This window comes from Equus quagga, chromosome 1 (genome assembly GCF_021613505.1).
Source record: "Equus quagga isolate Etosha38 chromosome 1, UCLA_HA_Equagga_1.0, whole genome shotgun sequence".
NCBI lineage: Eukaryota > Metazoa > Chordata > Mammalia > Perissodactyla > Equidae > Equus > Equus quagga.
The window spans coordinates 101,872,855-101,892,365 of NC_060267.1; the positions used below are offsets into that span (position 1 = coordinate 101,872,855).

The following is a 19,511-nucleotide window of genomic DNA, read 5'->3' on the forward strand; positions in this document are numbered from 1 at the left end:
CTTGCGGCGCGCATGAGCAGAAAAGCCAGGGACCCTAGGGGCGGTAACTGTGGCGCGTCCCCTTAGTTCTGGGTTTCACGGGGAGTTTCGCAGCTCGCGCGCGGCCGAGAGGCAGTTGACTCCGCGCTCGGGCTGTAGGCGCGTCTCGCAGCGAAGCAGAGGGAGGGCGCGGCGAGCTGGCTCCCACCATGGCCGCGAACGTGAGTGTCTCTGTTCCGCCGGGCCACACCCGGGCTTCCCCATCAGCCGCGGCCTCCTCTTCCCCGGAGGCCGCCGAGGTCCGTCTGGACGGGCTGACCCCTCCGCGTGCCCGCTTCTGCGCCTCCGGGCGCTGTCCGTCGGTCCGGTCTCTCGGCCCCCGGCTCGGCTCGCGCGTCTGCGCGGAGGGAGGCGGGCTGGGAGGCGGTGCTCCCGGCATTGGCCTGGGCGCTCGCGGGTCTCAGCCGGCGGAGCTCGAGAGCTGGTCGGGACCTCGGCGGGAGAGAGCCGTGCGCGGGAAGGGCGGGGCGGCCGGGACGGCCCGGGGAGCTGTCCAGCGGCGCACAGACCGCGCTGTCGGGCGGGCGGGGCTGGGGGGGGGGGGGGGCCGTGAACCGAGGCTGCGATGCTAGCTTGGGAGCCCAGGCGTTAGGATGCCCGTGAGAGGGAGCGCTTCCCTGCTGCCGCGCCCCTCGTCCTCCTAGCGTGGATTTGGTTAGAGAGGCCCTGGCGGAAGGCGTTCCCTTTGAAAGGCTGCGGGCTGCTTCTCCCTACAGCCAGCCATTCTTGAGAGTCTTCCCATGTAAGTCCAGCATTCATTCAACAAACCGGGCACACCTCCCACCAGGGCGCTGGCTATGTGAGAAGCTGGTGACTCACAACTCCGTCCTCGGTAAGGGCTTCTGGGCCAGCTCGGGAGCCCTGCCAGCCCCGACACTCCCGCCCTCCTGCTTTGGTGGAGCGTCCTGGCCACTCTCCCCTGGTCTGTCACACCCTCTTCTCAGGCCCCTCCTCTGTCCCCGAGCGTCCTCTCTGCCACCCACACCCCCAGAGAAGCCAGGGTTTGTGTCACCCAGAGCCCTGGCACACGCCGCCTTGTGTTAGGGTTGTCTGGGAGGCCTAGGAGCCTTGAGGGCTGCAGCTAGAAAAGCCTCGGAGGTGGTCTGGGGACCCAGGGTCTGCCCGGGCAGAGGGCGGGCTGCGTCCGGGAAGGTGTCATGGAAGGTGCTGGAGAACGCAGGCTCTGGAGTCAGGCCGGCCTGGGGGCCAGTCCAGATTCGTCCTCTCAGTGGCTGTGTGGCCTTAATCTCTGGGTGTTTATATTTCCTCCTGGGATCGGTTACTGTGAAGTTCAAGGGAGACGGTGCTTAGCACAGTGCCCAGCACACAGTAGGTACCTAATATGTGGAAAAGAAAGTTGATCTTCACAATGCTGGTGGGCAGAGAGCACCTCGGGTATGTTAGGACCTCACCTTCGCCAAGGAATGTGGAAGAGTTTGTGTATCCTCTGCTGCCAAACCTTTGTTGATTCATCCAGTAGCTGGGTGCACATTTACAGGAGCCACCAGGGCGGGTGAGGGAGAAAGATCTGAAGATGGTAGGGTGGAGCAGGGAGGCAACAGAATTTATAATCAGTGTAACAGTTGTCCTGTAACAGAGATGCTGTTACCATCTCCATTTTATAAGTGAGTGAACAGGATCAGGGAGGTAGAGCAACATACCCAGGGTTGCACAGCAAGTGATTTTCAGGGCCTGTACTCCTTGCTCATTGCTTCAGTTCCAGAGTGCTGGGACTGCGAGGGCATGTGTCACTGAGGATATATATACATGTATTTAACACACATCAAGGAGCCAACATCAAGATCGGGCTTACAGACAGCCTTGAAGAGAAAGAGAAAGGCATAGGAGGGGGCCGCTCAGGGCAGGGCGGGGCGAGGTGGGTGGCGAGGAGTGGGCAGGGAGGAGACGCCGTGATCCTGTGTCTACTGGGAGGTCCGTTCAGAGCACGGCCAGGTGTGTGACTCGCCATCACCCCTTCTGAGCCTCTGTTTTCTCATCCGTGAAGTGGGGTAGTGACAGCCCCCACCTCCTTAGGCTTGCCCATGACTGGCCTGTGATAGACTGGTGTGTTTGCCATTGTCATCATTGTCATGGCTGATGGTCACCTACCCGCCTGCAGCGAATTGCTCCACTAATATTTCCAAATGGCATGGAAGGTCAAGACCGTTTCTGAATGCGTTGGGCATCTGGTCCCTGGCAGGCCTGGACTTGTGGCATGTGGGAGAAGCAGAGAACGTGGCCTTTGCCTATTTCGAGCAGAGACTCCAACTTGAGTCTCTTCTCTGGCCCCAGCCCTGCACTCAGGGCCTGGCTCACCGGAGCACTCCCTGGGAGCCGCTGTACATCTTTGTGGCTTCTGTCAGCTCATCCCCAGCCTCCGTGCCAGGCTTGGTATCAGTTGCAGGGAAAGCTGCTAACCCTCCACCAGCCAGCTTGTATTTATGTCCTCGCCTCTCCCCACAACCTCTGTGTTGGATTATTATCCCCATTTTACAGATGAGCACCTGGAGGACACAAAGGGCTTGAGCTGCTTGCCCCCGGTCTCATGGCTGGTGTGTGGCAGAACCTGGACTCAAACCCAGTCTTCTGGCTCCGCAGTCCTGCCCTGGGTGACAACACTCTCCATCAGCAGTGGACACACCCCAGACCATGCTCCTGTTATCATTGGACAAGGCCTGACCCGCTGCCTCTGGTTTGAGGCTGACCGTGAACCCGCCTAGACGTGCCTTGCTGTCCCCTTTCCTCCCCACACCCCGCCGGAGAAGATGGGTACTGATCCCCAGGGAGCAGTTCCTCCGTCCTCACCATTGCCCACACAGTTCTTCCTGCTGTAGATGCCCTCACCCCAGGGTCTGCCTCTGAGAGCTCACTCAAATCCCCCCTCCTCCAGGGAGCCCGCCTTGATCCCCCGCTGGAAGGGGTCACTCCTTTAGCACTGGATTCACTTCTCTCCCCAGACACTCAGCATGGCTGAGCGCTATTTGTGTGACTCAGTGGCCCTTAACCCTTTTTACCCTCCTCTCACCCCACCAAGCCAGCATGGCCCTCTGGAAGCTCAGCCGCAATCTGTCAGATTGAATTAAAAATATATCTGTAATGACCAGTTTTTAAAACAAGCTGGGGGGCCAGCCCCATGGCTGAATGGTTAAGTTCACGTGCTCCACTTCAGCGGCCCAGGGTTTCGCCGGTTCGGATCCTGGGCGCAAACATGGCACCACTCATCAGGCCATGCTGAGGTGGCCTCCCACATGCCACAACCAGAAGGACCCACAGCTAAAAATAGACAACTACGTACCAGGGGCTTTGGGGAGAAAAAGGAAAAATAAAATCTTTAAAATGAAAAAAAATGATTTGGCAGTTTCTTAAAAAACATACATCTTCCTTGTGATCCAGCACTTCCACTCCTAGGTGTTTACCCAATACCCGAGGGAAGTGGAAGCTCCTGTCTACATAAAGATGTGTACATGAGTGTCCTTAATATCTAAGAACGTGAGACGACCAGGACAGATAGCCACTGGTGAATGCTCAGCAAACGGGTGTGCTCCTCTGTGGAGTACTACTCAGCCTTGAAAAGGTGTAAGCCACTGACGCACCACCTAGGTGGACCTCAGGCGCCGTGCACTGAGTTAAAGGATCTTGACAAAAAAGAGTTTGTGCTGTATAATTCCGCGTATGTCAAGTTCCAGAAGAGCCAACACGAATCTACAGTGATACAGATTCAAATGGTTGTCCCCCTGGTGGGCGAGGAGAGGGGAGGATTGGCAGGGCGGGGACACAAGGAAGATTCCTGGGGTGATAGAAATGTTCTGTAGCTCAGTCTGGGTGTTGGTCAGATGATGGATGCATTTGTCAAAACCCATCAGACTGCACACTTATTATCTGTGCATTTATTTTATAATTAAAAAGCAGTAAAAGCTGAGTATAAATAAATAGCAAAATTCAGTTTATTTTCAAAACCGATTTTCTTTCTGATTTTTTTTTGAATTTTTCATTTTTCAGTATTCCAGTTCAAGTAACAGGAGAGAACATGTCAAAACTACAACCGAGCCCCAGCCAGGCTTCCTGGAGCGGCTGAGCGAGACCTCAGGCGGGATGTTTGTGGGGCTCATGACCTTCCTGCTCTCCTTCTACTTGATTTTCACCAATGAGGTAAAATGTTCAGGGTCCCTCTGTGCAGAGTGAGGGTCCCACAGCACCAGGATCAAAGGCTGTGAATCTAGAGGCTGGATTTGGTAATAAGGGCCGACGTTTTACAAAAGAGAGGAGGAGGGGCTGCTGAATTAATCAGAATTCTTTCTGTTTTGACCCACCTCACAACTGACAGAATCAGGAAGCGAAATGGATCATTTTACATGTCTGAAATCCTGGGCGCGGTACCAACTTCAGGCATGGTTGGATCCAGGCATTCATGCTGGGTTACCAGGAATTTCCATTTCTCCAGCTCTTGCCTGTTTTTCTCTATTGTGGATTTCTCTTTGGCAGGCTCTGCCTTTGTGGTGGCACAGGTGGCCCAGCAACTCCAGAGTCACATCCAACCAGCTTAGTAACCCCAGAGAAAAGGGGAACCATCTCTTTGTAAATCAGTTATCAAAAGTTGCAGGGAGATCTCTCAGTGGCTGGCTTGGGTCTCAGTCCTCTCTCTGAACCAGTCCCTGTGGCCCGTGGATACACATTTTGATTGGCGGGTCTGGGTCACATAATTTGGACAGCAGTGCAGATTGGCCCATGTAACTTACATGGACCGAGAGGAGGGCAGGGGAGGAAAAAGCAGGGGAAAATGAGGGGAGGGGACAGGACAGACAGAAGCCCGAGCTATTCCCACCATGAGGGCAGTCCTGAGATTGGTGGTGGGGTGGAGTGGTGGGACAAGGTCTGCCAAGAAAAGCAGGAATTCTGGGTTCGGATCCCAACTCTGCCACTTGCCAGACCTCAGTTTTTCAGATGTAAAATGGGGAGATCAGCCTCAGTGCACCCAGAGGCCCATCTTGCGCTGACAGACTGCAGTAAGCACAACCATCTCAGCCATGCCTGAGTGTTGGCATCCTCACTCCCCTTTGCTCACAGGGCCGCGCCTTGAAGACAGCAACCTCCCTGGCCGAGGGCCTCTCGCTCGTGGTGTCCCCTGACAGCATCCACAGTGTGGCTCCAGAGAACGAGGGGAGGCTGGTGCACATCATTGGGGCCCTGCGGACGTCCAAGGTAGGTTCGGCAATGGTTGCCGGCCTGCCGGCGGCTTGGGGCCTATTGCTGGATATTGTCTGCTTGAGGATTTGGAAAGCATGGGCCTTGGAGATGGACACGCGTGGGTGTGGTTTCCAACTCCACCGCTCAGCAGCTGTGTGGACCCAGCCCTCCTGAGTCTCAACATCTTCATCTGTAGCCTGGGGAGAATGATCGTAACGAAGTCGGGGGCCAATTTTGCAGATGCGCGGGATTGAGTAGCCAGCCTCTTGGCACAGTCCTGGGCACGTGGTGCAAGCTTTACAAACGGCGCTTCAGTGATTGTGATTAGCTTGTGTGTCCAGAGCCAGGCTCCACGGGTGCTTTCCTGTGGGAACACAATCACGTGTCCTTGGCACCTTGCTGTTGGGCCGTGCAACCTGAGCCTGTACCATGCGGCTCGTGGCCACGGGAGAGTGCCAAGGCCTTGAACAGGCAGCTTCACTGGATTCTCCCACACGCAGCCGCTGTAGGACTCCGCGCCCTGTCCCTGTTCCCCATTCCTGTTTCTCTTCCAGTCCAGCTTCCCCTGAGCCGGGCTTCTGGGCTGATGTGAGTCTTAGCCCTTATTTTTCTTGGTTTTTTTGAAGCTCTTGTCTGATCCAAACTACGGGGTCCACCTTCCGGCTGTGAAATTGCGGCGGCACGTGGAGATGTACCAGTGGGTGGAGACGGAGGAGTCCAGGTGAGGCGCAGGGAGCGCAGGGTCAGCTGGGGGTAAGGAGGCGCAGACGCTACGATGACACGCAGGTGGCTTTCATTGTGACGCTTCTGAAATTGAAAGTATAAAATCTTCCTATCAGACAAATGCCAGATTACCCCACAATTGTTAGCCAGTGATCTTTTGGAGGTGGCAGGAACCTAATGCAGAGCGGCTCAAAGAGGAAAGCGGGAGTGATCGCTCTTGTCTAGGAAGTTATCCAGGGATGCCCATGCTCGAGGCATGACCGGATCCAGGCTGCAAACAGTGCTTTCCCGTGTGTCAGTCCTATCTTCTCTCCCGAGGGGCAGAGGCAGCCTCCCGGTTGCATCCTGTCAGTTCTGACAGAAGTCCCAAGGCAGGCTCCCATTGGCCAGGCAGGGTCCCCTGGAGCTGAGCCACATGGACTATGAGTAGGGAGGGGAGCTGGCCGGGAGTCGGGGAGCCAGGACAGCTCAGCTTGGCTCAGAGAAGGGCAGCTGCAGGGGACTCTCCCAGGAAGTCCTGGAGCAGAGGGTGCAGGCAGACCTCTGAGCCCAGACGGCAGGGCTGGGCCCCTTGGTGTGAGCTCAGGATGAGAATGCTCTTTGCTCCGGTCAGGGCCTCGAGGGGTGGAACTGGCTGTCTGCTGGGGAGTGAGTGCCCTGTCTCTGGGCTGCTGCAGACAAAGCCTGCTCCACTGGGGAGTTTGGCCTGGTCGCTGCGAGCTGCTTCCTGTTGGAGATGCTGAGAGATTGGAATGCCTCCGGAGGGATGGGCTGACGCTGGGGCTGCCTGTGCTTTCCCTGCAGAGAATACACCGAGGATGGGCAGGTGAAGACAGAGAGGAGGTACTCCTACAGTGAGTACGGGGCCCCGCCCCTGCCTGCGAGCAGATGCTGGCATGTCCCTGCGCACATGTGCTCTCTGCTCTTGGCGGAGGCTGATGGCAGCAGGAAGGGTGCAGAACCAGGCGCGGGGATCCCTGGGTGCCGGTCCTCAGAGCCCTGCTCTCCTATCCATCCCATGAGGCTCGAGGAGCTGTCCCTTCGCCCCTCATGTGGTCACGGGTTTGGATAAGAGGATGCAGGGCCAGTAATCCTCAGACCTGTGGCCACTCTACCACCATTTCTGAGTTGTTCCCTCTCCCCACGACAGACACCGAATGGAGGTCAGAGATTGTCAACAGCAGAAACTTCGACAGAGAGATTGGCCACAAAAACCCCAGGTGAGAGCTGGGCCCCAGCCTGAGCACAGCCTTGCCTGCCACTGGCAGGTCCCACCTCAGCTTCCTCATCTGTGTAATGGGATTGACTGACTTCTGCGTCATGAGAGGATGAAAGCGTGGGACATGGCTCTGAGGCCAGCTCCTGTGCTGGGCACCAGGAGCACAGGGAGGCAAGACCCAACTTCTCTGACCCCAGACAAGCTCCCCTCAAACAGGTCACAAATAGAAGGCTTAGGCTGAGTACCTTAAAGGATTTGCACAGACTGCACCAGGGGGGCATTTTGTTACCTGTTAGCCATGGGAGTGGCAGGACAATCAGGGAGGGCTTTCAGGAGGCAGTGGCACTCGATCCGGGCTTTCAGAGGATTTCGGCAGAGGGCGGTTAGCAGCTCAGGGATGTGGGGATGGTGAAACAGGCGTAACACTGGAGCACAGCTGCCTGCGGCCACGGGCAGGGCTGTGCCAGGAAGGGTCTGGGACATGTGCACAGGGCGGCTTGGATGCTGCCCAGGGCTGGGGAGGGTCAGTGAGGGTGTGAAGGCCATGGAGGGCCAGCTGACGGCTGGTGGGGGGTGACATGGGCTGCCAGGGGCCTAGGCAAGAGACCTCTGAGGCTCTGGGGCATGGGAGACAGAGTGAGGGTGCTCCGTCTCGGGGGTGGAGCAGGGTGTAAAGTCAAGACGTCGGGAGCGCCTGGGCTGGTCTGCACTTGCCAGAGCCCCCAGATGGCAGCCCTTCCTGGCACAACCCAGAGGGACCAGAGCGCTCCCCGCTGGTGCCCCTCTTCACCGGCAGCGCTCTCTCCCACAGTGCGATGGCAGTGGAGTCCTTCACAGCAACGGCCCCCTTCGTCCAAATTGGCAGGTTTTTCCTCTCGGCAGGTACGTCTCCAGCCCCTTCAGGTGAGCCAGCACCAACGCAGAGGCCCTGTGCCTCCACGCGGCCACCTCCTAGCACCCAGCCGGCGGGGGGTTAAAGGGTCCCACTCCCCTGGGCAAGGGGTCAGCCGGCACTTCCCCAGCATCATACTTTGGGCTGTGGGCCGGAGGGAAGGCAGATCCCAGGGTGCCAAGGCTCGTGCAGAACGCTCGCACCCCGGCCGGGTTCCTCTGAAGCGCCGCTCTTGCAGAGAATGACCGCCAGGCACTGCTGCCGTGCCAGTTCTGGCCAGACAGCCGAGAGCCTTCCTCAGGTGGCCCTCGAGCAGCACTAGAGACCTGGCATCCAGCCCCGTGCCAGGAAGGGGGTGGGTCATTGCAGGCTGCCCCCAGGTGACTCCAAGAGAAGCTTTCAAGGGACAAGGTGGCATCACTGGCCACAGTAACTCCTGGGGCTCCTTCCCTGAGTCTGACCCTGGAAGGTGGGAGGGGAGGCCTGGAGATCCGGGGCAGCCATCTGTCCTGTCGCTCAGCTTGTGCCTGCTGTGCCTGCCGGCCCTGGCCTCAGGTGCTCTCTGTGTAGCCAGGGAGCCAGGCTTGGACATGGGTGACTGGACCCAAGGTGGGGTGGGGACAGGGCTAGGACCATTCCTGGAGCTGTGGTCACTCCGACTGGACAGGGAGAGGGGACAGGAAAGGCTTTCTGGAGGAAATGGTGACTGAGATGAGGCTGGCAGAGGACAAGCTGTGGAAGAGGTGGATTGGAGAAGGGCATACCAAGCCCGGAGGGGGCTGAGTCTGAAGGTGGCAGCAGGGCCAGGCTGTGAGCTGGGTGTGAGGGCGTCGTGGGCAGGGTGTCAGGCTGAGGGGCTTGCAGACCAGGGGTGTTTTAATTTGCATACTCTTGTTTCTAACCACCTCGCTTCTCCCAGGCCTCATTGACAAAATCGACAACTTCAAGCCATTGAGCCTGTCCAAGCTGGAGGACCCCCACGTGGACATCATTCGCCGGGGAGACTATTTCTACCACAGTGAAAACCCCAAGTATCCGGAGGTACGCTTGGGGGCTTGGGCTGCTCAGATAGCAAAGATCAGGGCCGTGGAGGAGCATCCCGGACAGCACGCAGGAGTCACAGTCCTGCTATCGACTCTGCCTCTGTTCTGTTGAACCTGTAGCTGCACTCGGCCAAATGAAATGGGAGAGGAGAGGCCTCCTGGGTGATGGGGACACGTGGGCCGAGGTGGAGGCGGGGAGAGCACCAGCGCGGGGTTCGACGGCACCATGGGCCCAGGCCCAGGCTGACTGCCGCCTGCCTCACTCCCCTCACTTCTCTCCCACCCCCAGGTCGGAGACCTGCGCGTCTCCTTTTCCTACGCGGGGCTGAGCGGCGACGACCCCGACCTGGGCCCAGCTCACGTGGTAATCCAGCTCCCCCAGGGCAGACTAAGGCAGGGCTCCCTAACCTTCCTGGGCACAGACACCTCGGACAGTGTCGTGAATGCTTCGGACCCTCCCTCCAGGAAAAGCATTTAAGTGCTCACTTTCACCCACCGTCGGGCCTGCCTGGAGCAGTTTCCGAGGTCCGCGTCCCCGCAGCCACCCTGGACACCCGTGAACCGTGCCTTAGGAGCTGCAGTTCTAGAGGCATCTCATGATTATGCCTGATGAGAGTTCTTCCCATCACACGCGGGCCCTCTTCCCCCAGCCCGTTTTTTGCTCTGTCAGTACTGGGTCTCGTGTTCCTGAGCCCGTCAAGTGCAGTCCTGCCCCTGCCCCTGCTCTGCCCGGAATCCTGCTTCTGCCCAGGGTCCTCCCTGGAGCTTGGAGTGGAGCCGATTGGCCGACCTCGGGGGGCTGCTGTACGCCGGCCGAGGTGTGGAAAGAGGCTCCGGGGCTGGCCTGGGTCTCCTCACTCCCCTAGTCGGCACACAGTGCAGAGGGGCGCTGGGACCGGGCGGGCTGATCATCCCCTCAGGTCTAACCCCAAATTCTCTGACCAGGTCACCGTGATTGCCCGGCAGCGGGGTGACCAGCTAGTCCCATACTCCACCAGGTCCGGGGACACCTTGCTTCTCCTGCACCATGGGGACTTCTCAGCAGAGGTGAGTTGCTGCTGCCCCCTGCGTGATGGCGGGACAGGCAGGTCCTCCACTCTGGTGGCTATTTAGTAAGCTCCTACTACTAGAGGGCCTAGCTGGTGCCATGAGGCAAGAGAAGGAAATAGAAGGAATAAGAATCTCCGTGTGTGCCAGACTGGGCCAGGTGCTGAGGACAGACCCGCGAGCAGAACAGCCTCGTCCCTCACAGGCTTCCCGCCGTGTGGGGGAGTAAGGACACATGGTGTGGAGCGTTGGGAGGGGTGGCAGACGCTCTGAGAGAAACAGACCCGATCACAGAAGGCTGCTTCAGCACTGGTCAAGGCAGTGACAATTTGAGTGACAGTTTGCTGAGTCCCAGCGGAAGGGAATCGGTCAGAGCTGGAGGAGTCGGGGTCCCTCAGTAGCTCAGGCAGGACGGTATTCATCATGTCAGGGGCACTGGGAGTGCCCGAGTGGCCGCCGCCCCAAGAGGAGGGCGTGGGGTAGACGAGGCTGCTGAGCCCGGAGGCCCCCGTGAGGATGCGCTGCCGCTTTAAGAGCACTAGGGGCAGCGGGGCTTGGAGCTGCAGAGTCCAGGACTGCGAGGGAGGGCGGGTGCCTCAGGGACAGTGGTCCCAGGCCTGGCAGCCCTGTCCCCACTCGTGAAGCGGGGAGGGTCCTGCCTCAGCTGCGAGGAGCAGAGGTGCTCAGAGGCGCTGGTCTCTTCAGTTGCGTGCCTTAAATGTTAGCCTTTCTTCTCCCAGGCAGGAAATCCTACTCTTCAACAGGAAAACAGTTTTTACTTTGTTGTTGAACACAGCGTGTCACTGGTGGGACGTTCCATACTTGCCTTGAACAGGACTGTGGGATTTTCATCCAGAATTGGCTTGGAAGAGACAGGCAGGCAGCAGGGCTTAGCTGTGACCCTCTTGAGCCTGTCATTAGGCCCTCAGCTGCCATCCCTCTCACTCCAGCCCCCAGCCCTGGGGTCGGGGCATGTTGTGGGTGGGGGCTGTACCTACTCCTTTGGCCAGGACGAGGGTGTGGCCCAGAGCACAGTTGCCAACGTCAGGGTGGGGCTGCCACCTCCAGCCTAGTAGGTCATGAGTCACCCTTTCCACCTGCAGCTCCCGGGGCCCTAGGGAGTTTCTGACGTGAAGAGGCCCTGTCCCGGCCTCCCTTTCTCTCCCAGAGCCCCAGCCGTGGCTTGGCTTCCAGCCTCTTGCAGGTGGAGGCCCAGGTCTCAGAGCTGCCCACAGAGAGGAGCGGCGGGGCTCCTGGCTTGCACAACTCCCAGGAGGGAAGGCTCTGACAGACCGGCAGGAGCAGCGCGGGGTCTCTGCCAAGCGGGGAGAGAAGACCTTGAGCCGAGGAGGCAGCGCATGGCCCTGAGGAGAAGCCAGAGCCTGCGAGCCAGGATGCCCACGTCCCAGCTCTGGGGCGGGAGAGTGCAGGGAGGATGATCGTGGACTCTGCCTGCCGCTGGCGGTGGGGCCCAAGCCGGCTCTCTCCTCTCTTAGCCTGCTGCCTCCTCTGGAAAATGGAACCTTTTGCATTATTGTTATCACCTCCACCTTATTTGGTGGTTGTGAAGGGTCGTCATTCATTCAGTGTGTTTTTATTGAGCACCAGGGACACAGTGAGGGACAAAACAGACATGGCCCCTACGCTCAAGCCTGTAGCTTAGTCAGCTGCTTCGGGTGAGACCCTGAGTGGGTTACTTGTCCTCTCAGAGCCTCAGTTTCCTCTTCTGTAAAGTGGAAATAAGCATGCCTACCCTCAGCGGTGAAATAAGATAATACTTAGAAAGCATGTGGGACGCGACTGGTAACTAGGAAGCAGTAAGTGTTAGTTGCCATCACTGCTGTTACAGTAAGGCCAAGGGAGCCCGACTCAGCCTGGGGTCGGGGAGGCTCTGAAGAAATGGCACTTAGGCTGAGCCTGGAAGAGTGCAGGAGCTGGCAAGGCAGGATTAGGTGTGTGCAAAGGCCCCAAGGCAGCAGACACTTGACCTGATCTCTGGACAGGCAGCCAGTGGGGCTGGGGCATAGACGGTGGGGCTGTAGCAGGTCACAGTGTGGAGAAGGAGGTGAGGGTGGCAGGAGCACATGGGCAGGGGGCAGGAGGCTGCCGCAGCGGTCCAGGTGGGAGACGGTGCCGACACAGGGGAGGGGTGACGGTGGTGAGAGATTTGGGGAAGTGTGGACAGAGCGTTGCCAGGACTTGCGTATGGCCTGGATGGGAGGTGGTGAGGGAGGAGCGAGCCACGTTTGACACCCAGGTTTCGGCTTGTGCAGGGGGCGGGTGGCTGCTCCACCTGCCGAGACAGAGACGATGGAGAGGAGCAGTGGGGTGGAGGCTCCAATGTTGGTGTCAACGTGCCAAGACGTCAAGTGGAGATGTCTCTTAGGCAGTGGGAACCCCAGGGGTGAGGCACAGAAAGGTGCCAGAGCTGCAGCTTTAAATGAGGGCCTGGGCATCGAGAGGGGTCCCTGGGGTGGGGGCAGCGGCGGGGGGGGTGGGGGGGCGTGGAAGAATTTCAGCATTGGAAGGACAGCCAGAGGGAAGGAGCAGCCTGAGAAGGAGGGAGACCAGGAGAGTGCAGCGTCCCCGACCCTGAGAACCGAGTCTGAGATGGAGTCAAAGACTGCACGGAGCATGTCCCGGGGGCAGCACACACACTCAGACATTGCCACTGTGGCGGGTGGTGACCAGCGACCCCTGGGTGCTGCTGCAGTGTGGAGGGGGCTAAGCAGGCTCTCCCTGACAGGACAGCGAGCTAAGGACGCAGGAAGGAGGTGGGCTGTGACCTGAAGGCCGTACCTCCCCCTGCATCTCTGGGCCTTGCTCTGGGCCGTCCCAGCGGGAGAGGCCCTTAGACCTGGGTGGGAGATGTGCCCTCCTCCCTCCGATCTGTTCAGAGGGGCCAACAGCTCCCGGGTTGGCACGCCTCCGTCAGAGACATGCGACATGAGCCCTCCCTCCCACCCACTGTGTCCCACAGGAGGTGTTTCGTAGAGAGCAGAAGAGCAACTCCATGAAGACATGGGGCCTGCGGGCCGCCGGCTGGATGGCCATGTTTACGGGCCTCACCCTGATGACGCGGATCCTCTATACCCTGGGTAGGTGTGGACGGGGCTGGGGGTCCTGCCCCCGCTACGGCCCCAGGTGCCTCTGCCGTGCTGATGACAGCACTGTGTCAGCTTTTCCCGCCTGACAGGTGCTCCCTAGGCAGAGGAAGGCAAGTATGAGGGACAAGAGGCTGCCAGGGTGTGGGCTGGGTGGGTGCTGACTCCCAGGAGGCTGGTTCAGCTTCCGTGATCCGAAGGTCTGGCCCACCCATCCCCGGCTCGCTCAGTCATTCATTCCTCCATCCCTTCCTTCCACACGATCAGCCGTGGTGCGGAGGCTGGCCAGCCTTTGCAGTGAGCCAGACCTGAGGTCTGTGATGTTAGAGCTCTGGATGCTGGGGCTGTTCCCTTCTCTCAGCTTCAGGTACCTCACACCTAACCTGCAGAATTTTGTGAAATATTTGGCAAATAAGAAATACTCTAAAACTGTTATGGCTTCCCTCCCCACCCCAAGACTTGGGCTAGATTTGGGGCAGCCAGCGAGATTGTGGCCTTCTCACTTGGCCTGGGGTTGGCACCAGTGAGCCCAGTAGCTGCCTGAGTGACCTAGCCTGGCCCAGGACGGAGAGCCCAGCGTGACTGAGTAGGTGCTGGGCCTAGACTGTGGCTCTGGGAGGACAGGGCTCCTCGGGGGACTCCCCATCCAGGCCTTTGCCCCACTGTGTCCCAACCAGTCAGACGTTTCCGTCCAGCCTTCTCTGGGCCCCACCACAACCTCTCCCCCACTTACCCTTTCCAGCTGCGGACAGGTCTGGCTGCAGTCCTTCCCGGACTGGCAGAGCTGGGAGGGCCGCTGCCCTTGTTTTACAGACAGGAAACTGAGGCCACAGGGAAAAGGACACTTCCTCTGAGGCTTTCCTGGGACAGCTGGATTGTGCCCAGAAAGACCGGCCAGGTCTTGGGTGCCATTCGGGAGAGGTTAGAATTTGAACAGACTCCCCCGCCGTTCCTTTGCACTAAGCCCGTTGTGGCTGTGTGACCTTGGACAGGCATTTTCCCTCTCTGAGCCTCAAGTCTCCCATTGTCTCCCAAGATGAAGAGCTGGGAATCTGTCTCAGAGGGCCCTTTGAATGTCTGACAGTCTGTGATCCTGGAATGCTGACACTCCAGGGTCAGGACAGATGTCAGAGCGTGCCAGGATCCAGAGTGCAGGGGGGGTGGTTCAGGAAGCTACACCGCAGCATTCATTCATGCCTGCATTCGTTCAGTAAGTGCTTCCCAAGTGCCTGCTGTGTGCACGACACTGCTCTAAGCCCTGGAGACCATGCAGTGAGCAGGACAGACAAGGCCCCTGTCCTCTCAAGGCCCAGGGCAACGGTGAGAGCTCAGGGTCTGGGCTCAGTCAGTCGGGAGTTGACATCCTGGTCCTGGCACTTTCTGGCTGTAGGACTTTGGGCAAGTTGAACTCCCTGGGTCTCAGTGACGTTGTGGGTGAAATGAGGTTAAGCACAGTACCAGCTTTGAGCATGAGGCTTTGGTAAGATGGTGCACATAGTGCCTGACACATGGCCAGCACTCAAAAACATGAGCTCTACTGGTTACGAGGGCCAGCTAGGGGTGCGGATGGGAAGAGACCAAGGTGAACCATGAGCTGACCTGCAGGGTCCTGTAGTCGTGGCAGGGCACTGGGGCTTGCTCTGCAAACCCAAGGGTGCCAGGCCACTGGGGCCTCCTGGGAACTGACTGAAGATCCCCCAGTGGACATCAGCTACAGAATGCCAACTTGGAGGGCAGGGCAGGCCAAGGAGAGGGTAGTTCTCTATGGATTCAGCTGGATCCTAGACTTGATTATATTGGGGCAACAGCTGTGAGATCCTTGAAGGCGGAGGCCACCTTAGGCCTATTTATTTCCCTTGGCCCCTGCACAGAGCCAGGCACACAGGTAATTGGTAATAACTCGCTGCATGAATGAACAGACACCTCCAGGAATGGCTGAGGGGCCCAAGTAGACACCACGGAAGGTTCTGGCCACAGTCTTCGTAAGGGTGCAGCACACAGGGTATTTGAGTGTCACAGGCGAATGTCTTTACATTGGCCTCAGCTGCCATCAACACAGAACCTTTGCAGAGCACTTTGCGCGCCTTCTCCCTGGATGGCGGCTCAGTGCCCAGCCACAGCTCTGGTGGGCTCCTTCCTCGTGGATTTCCATCCGCACTAGGAGGTTCTTTGCTCCTACCACTGCCCCCTCCTCTCCTTGGTCACCTGGCAGCTGGGGCCCCCGCCCGTCTAGAGACAGGACCCACCTGCTGATGTCCTGAGAAGGCGGCGTGGCGGCCCTGGAAGCCTCACTGCCTTTCTCTCCCCACAGTGGACTGGTTCCCCGTCTTCCGAGACCTGGTCAACATTGGCCTGAAGGCCTTCGCCTTCTGCATGGCCACCTCGCTGACCTTGCTGACCGTGGCTGCGGGCTGGCTCTTCTACAGGCCCCTGTGGGCCCTCTTCATCGGCTGCCTGGCCCTGGTGCCCATCATCATTGCTCGGACACGGGTGCCAGCCAAAAAGCTGGAGTGAAGCAGGCCCTGGCACCCACCAGACACCCGCGTGAGCCCCCGGATCCAGGCCGCCCCCCGGCCCCACCCCACTCCACGCCCGAGCATGAGTCTGCATCCGTTTTGGATTCTGCACCCACCCCGCTCTTCAAGGGGCTGGACTTGACCGCGTACGTAGGTGTCAGGTTTGGTGTCCCTCAGTTAGCATCGTCCCCAGCCCTTCTCTTGCCAGCAGGCAGCTCCTGGTCTTGTAGCATGACAGGCATTCTCGCCTCCTTTTCTTGGGACCGAGTGTCGCCGCTCCGCACATCTCACTTCACTGATGTCTGCAGACAACGAGGCGGTGATGCTCGGAGACCTGCGCCTATCACTGCTGCCTCTCATTCCTGGAGGTGAGTGCCTGGGCTCTGCCACAGCCACACCGCACCCTAAAGGGCCACCGTCACAGTCGCCTTGGAGCAGGACCGCAGCAACAGGACAGAGCACTCTCCTACCCTATGAGGGAGTTGAGATTTAAAAAACAAAACAAAAAAACCACCGGAATGATTCACATTTCAGACTGTTACAGAAAAACACGCTTTAATCCGTCAGTGGAAGTTGATTCAGAGCACAGAAAGGTGTTAAGTGGGGGTGTGGCTTACCTGGTGAGAAAAACTATTACTTCTGTCAGTATTCTGGGTTGCTGGGACACTTTAAGATGCTTTGGACCAAGTGTTTCCACCCTTGGAGAGGGGACTCGCCAGGGCAGAGAAAGGCTTTTCCTTTCATCTTCTGGCATCAGAAACTACCGATTTACTTGAATGATTCAGTTTTTAGTCAACCATCAAAGGAAGACGTTGGAAGCTCTATTCTGTTAGGTGGGCTCCTCACGGTGACCTCCCATCGGCCAGAATCAGGGATCAGAGACCTGGAGCCTGCTGGAGTCCAGCACTCTCGTTTGACCTTGTTCCTTTCATCACATCAATGCTTCTACATGAGTGTCCAGGCCTCCCGTGGCGGCTTCTGAGTGGTTGGTTTATCTGTTAAGTGTCCACAGCTTTACTCCTAATTAAAACCTACCCACGCTTAATTCACTTAGTTTCTAAGTTTCATACCCTTTGAAAGATAAACTATGTTATAACCATGATGCCTTAAAAGACTCTTTGTATGTCCTTTATCTTTTTGCTATTTAGAAATTGTTCTGCTTTGCTGGAGTGCTTGTTTTAGCAAGTAAGTATTTGGTAGTCAAGTGAGGGGTCAGAACTTCTGAAACTAGTGAGCTAATCTTCTTGTCCTGGGTCATCTGTGCTATAAACGGAGATTCTTCGTGTTAAAAACAGCCAGTCCCAGCGATGATTTATCTGGGTTGAAGGACTGAAATAGTATTCACTACTGCTTGTTAAACAAGCAGTTTCATCAATCTCTCAACTTTTAAAGGATGCTTTTGGAGACAACACTGTAACTAGATGATGGTGAAATGCAAAATCCTTGGGATCTGGTTTGTGCAATTTTTTCTAGCAGATTTTAAATTACTGCCAATTTCAAAAGTGTTGTTAATGAGCAAAATAATGTTAGATATTTGAAGCCTTTGGAAAATCATGAAATTTGTATTATCTTTGTATTTCTGATAAAAATTGAAAATAAATTTTTAAATATCTTTTGTTATAGGACCTTGCCATTATCCCTTCTTTTTCTGGCATTCTTTCTGAAATTTCTCTTAAAGAATTAACCATAGAATTTATTAAGAACGATATGAAGTTTTAGAACTCAATTCTACTTTGCTTTTAGTGGTTAAAATAGGTTTCAGTTTTTTAAAAAGGCATCTCAATATTCCTGGCACTAAGAAGCCTAACATAGCAAAGCCTACTTTGTTTGGACTGATTTCAAATGAATGACTCACACTTCACCCATCTTCAGAATGTGCTGGAAGAGACGGAGCCACAGCACTATCCCGTGCAAAAGGCAGCATGGGCTTTGGGTTGGGACAGACCTGAGCTCTGTTCCCACGTCTGTGATGCTTGGCTGTCTGGCGGGCTTGTCAGTACTCTCAGAGCCTCAGTATCCTCATCTGTAAAAGGGGGACAGTACTTTTCTACCTCACAGGTTCTTATGACAACTAAGCCCAGGAAATGCCTAACATTACCTTTTCATTCTCTTTTGCCTCCTGTTCTGAAGCAACAGACTGCAACTAATATCCACTCTGAAGCTAGCACTTAGAGGACTCTTTCTGTTACAAGATTTGAAGCAGGTGAATGGTAACTTCCCAAAACCTAATGTTTCATTCCCCAATTCCAACTAGGAGCTGACATCTGCCTGAGTAATAAGTTATTTCTGCAGAGACAGCGCCATGCTCTTAACTCAACTCCCAGAAAACAAGTCACTTACTATCTCTAGGAGCACACAGGCTCTGGTGCAGTGTGAGACGGTTTCCATGGCAACCCCAGCTGTTTCTCAACAAGAGTCTTGCAGCCAAGTTCTTGCTGCATATGAGTCACACCCCAAGTTTTTGTTTGTTTCTCTTGGGTAAAGCTGATTCAGACTTTCAATGGTTTCTTTCACTGATTAAGTAACATCTCACTTCAACACAGAGAAAAAAATTCCATGTGTGTGATGGTGAGTTGCCAGCTTACATGAAAACAAAATCTGATCACTAACGTAGCCTCAACAAGTGTACAGATCACTCTATCACCCAGGTTTTCTTAGCTGATATAAAATCTGAAAAAAAAAATGTCAAGCCAAGTCTTTTTAGATAAATGCTTTATTTTTTTCTCAAAATGTTATAAAAATTATTTCTCCTGAATATCTACAGTGCATAGAGCTTTATAAATTTATCTAGTAATGAATAAAATCTAGTTTAACACTGATCCAGTTGTACTAACATTTCTTTAATTCTAAGTTAGTGGTTTTCCTCTTCTTTCCTGATTTTAGCTCTATTCTAGTCTTCTGCCACCGTGAAATGTTATTTCGAAAAGTAGATCCCAACCATCCCACAGCTGAGACGGCCGGGGCTTCTCACCTGCTGTCTCCCGTACTACAGAGGCAGCACTGGGCGGTACTAGTAAACCCGACCGAGGGAAAACGAGGGGCCTGCAGAGGAAGGGTCCTGAGTCTGCAAGAGGCAAGAGCGCGAGTGTCTGACGGAGAAGAGTCCACCCGGAAGAAAGGACTGGCATGTTCCTAAATGCACTGTCATCCCCAAATTTCCCAGCGGTCTCTATGAAAGACCTGACGCGTGTTTCCAAGGACAGGGAGAACGACGACTAGGTGGCGGGGTCTCCGGGGAAGTGTTCTGTGGCTCAAAAGCACAGCACGTGGCAGCGAGCAGCTTGAAGAAGACCCTCCCCTGGGGGAAGGTGACAAGCACTGGGGCCAGACCTGCAGCCCCACCTCGGCTTGTGCCTTCTGGCCCCAGCCCGTCTGCAGCACCTGCTGCTTCTGTGCCTTCTCAGAGAAGTCACCACCCCAAGGCCCGGGCACCCCCGGGGGGAGATGTGGGGCCTGTGCAGCAGACCTTACGACAAGGTGGCCACTTACATCACAGCCTCTCAAATGGGAAGAGGTGGGAAGCCGCCGCCTTCTTTCCCCTTTTGGTCTTGGGGCACTTCGGCTTTGGCTCTTCTTCGGCCTCTCGGTTTTGGGGCCAGGAGGCAGCCAGGATCCTGGCCGTTTCCGCTTGAGAGCTGGTCCCCTCCTCTTCGTCAGAAGAGAGTCCACCTCCTGCATCTGCATGGGGAGCTGCTGCCTCACACTGGAGAGGAAACACAGGCCCCGCTCAGTGATCAGACACCA

At 56.5% G+C, this 19,511-nt stretch overlaps 2 protein-coding genes across 2 annotated transcripts in view; one reads left to right on the forward strand and one right to left on the reverse strand.

The window, feature by feature from the left end:
• Window positions 1-23: 23 nt before the first annotated feature.
• Window positions 24-17,389, forward strand: TMEM43 (transmembrane protein 43). The gene is made up of 12 exons (XM_046672867.1): window positions 24-200; window positions 4,039-4,188; window positions 5,104-5,238; window positions 5,850-5,944; window positions 6,751-6,800; window positions 7,097-7,166; window positions 7,977-8,047; window positions 8,977-9,098; window positions 9,390-9,464; window positions 10,046-10,147; window positions 13,128-13,245; window positions 15,563-17,389. The coding sequence occupies exons 1-12, from the start codon at window positions 189-191 to the stop codon at window positions 15,763-15,765; spliced, it is 1,203 nt and encodes a 400-aa protein (XP_046528823.1). The 5' UTR covers window positions 24-188; the 3' UTR covers window positions 15,766-17,389.
• A 1,073-nt stretch (window positions 17,390-18,462) lies between these two features.
• XPC (XPC complex subunit, DNA damage recognition and repair factor) overlaps window positions 18,463-19,511 on the reverse strand; it is a 33,391-nt gene continuing 32,342 nt past the window's right edge. The window contains exon 16 of the mRNA XM_046672861.1: window positions 18,463-19,470. Within this exon, the coding sequence (XP_046528817.1) occupies window positions 19,258-19,470 (213 nt within the window). The 3' untranslated portion in view covers window positions 18,463-19,257. The remainder of the gene's footprint in view (window positions 19,471-19,511) is intronic.

Excerpts from the sequence above, each read along its gene's own strand:
- TMEM43 (XM_046672867.1), top strand. Across the intron at positions 4,189-5,103 it reads ACTTGATTTTCACCAATGAG|GGCCGCGCCTTGAAGACAGC; the intron begins GTAAAATGTTCA and ends CTTTGCTCACAG. Across the intron at positions 6,801-7,096 it reads AGAGAGGAGGTACTCCTACA|ACACCGAATGGAGGTCAGAG; the intron begins GTGAGTACGGGG and ends TCCCCACGACAG.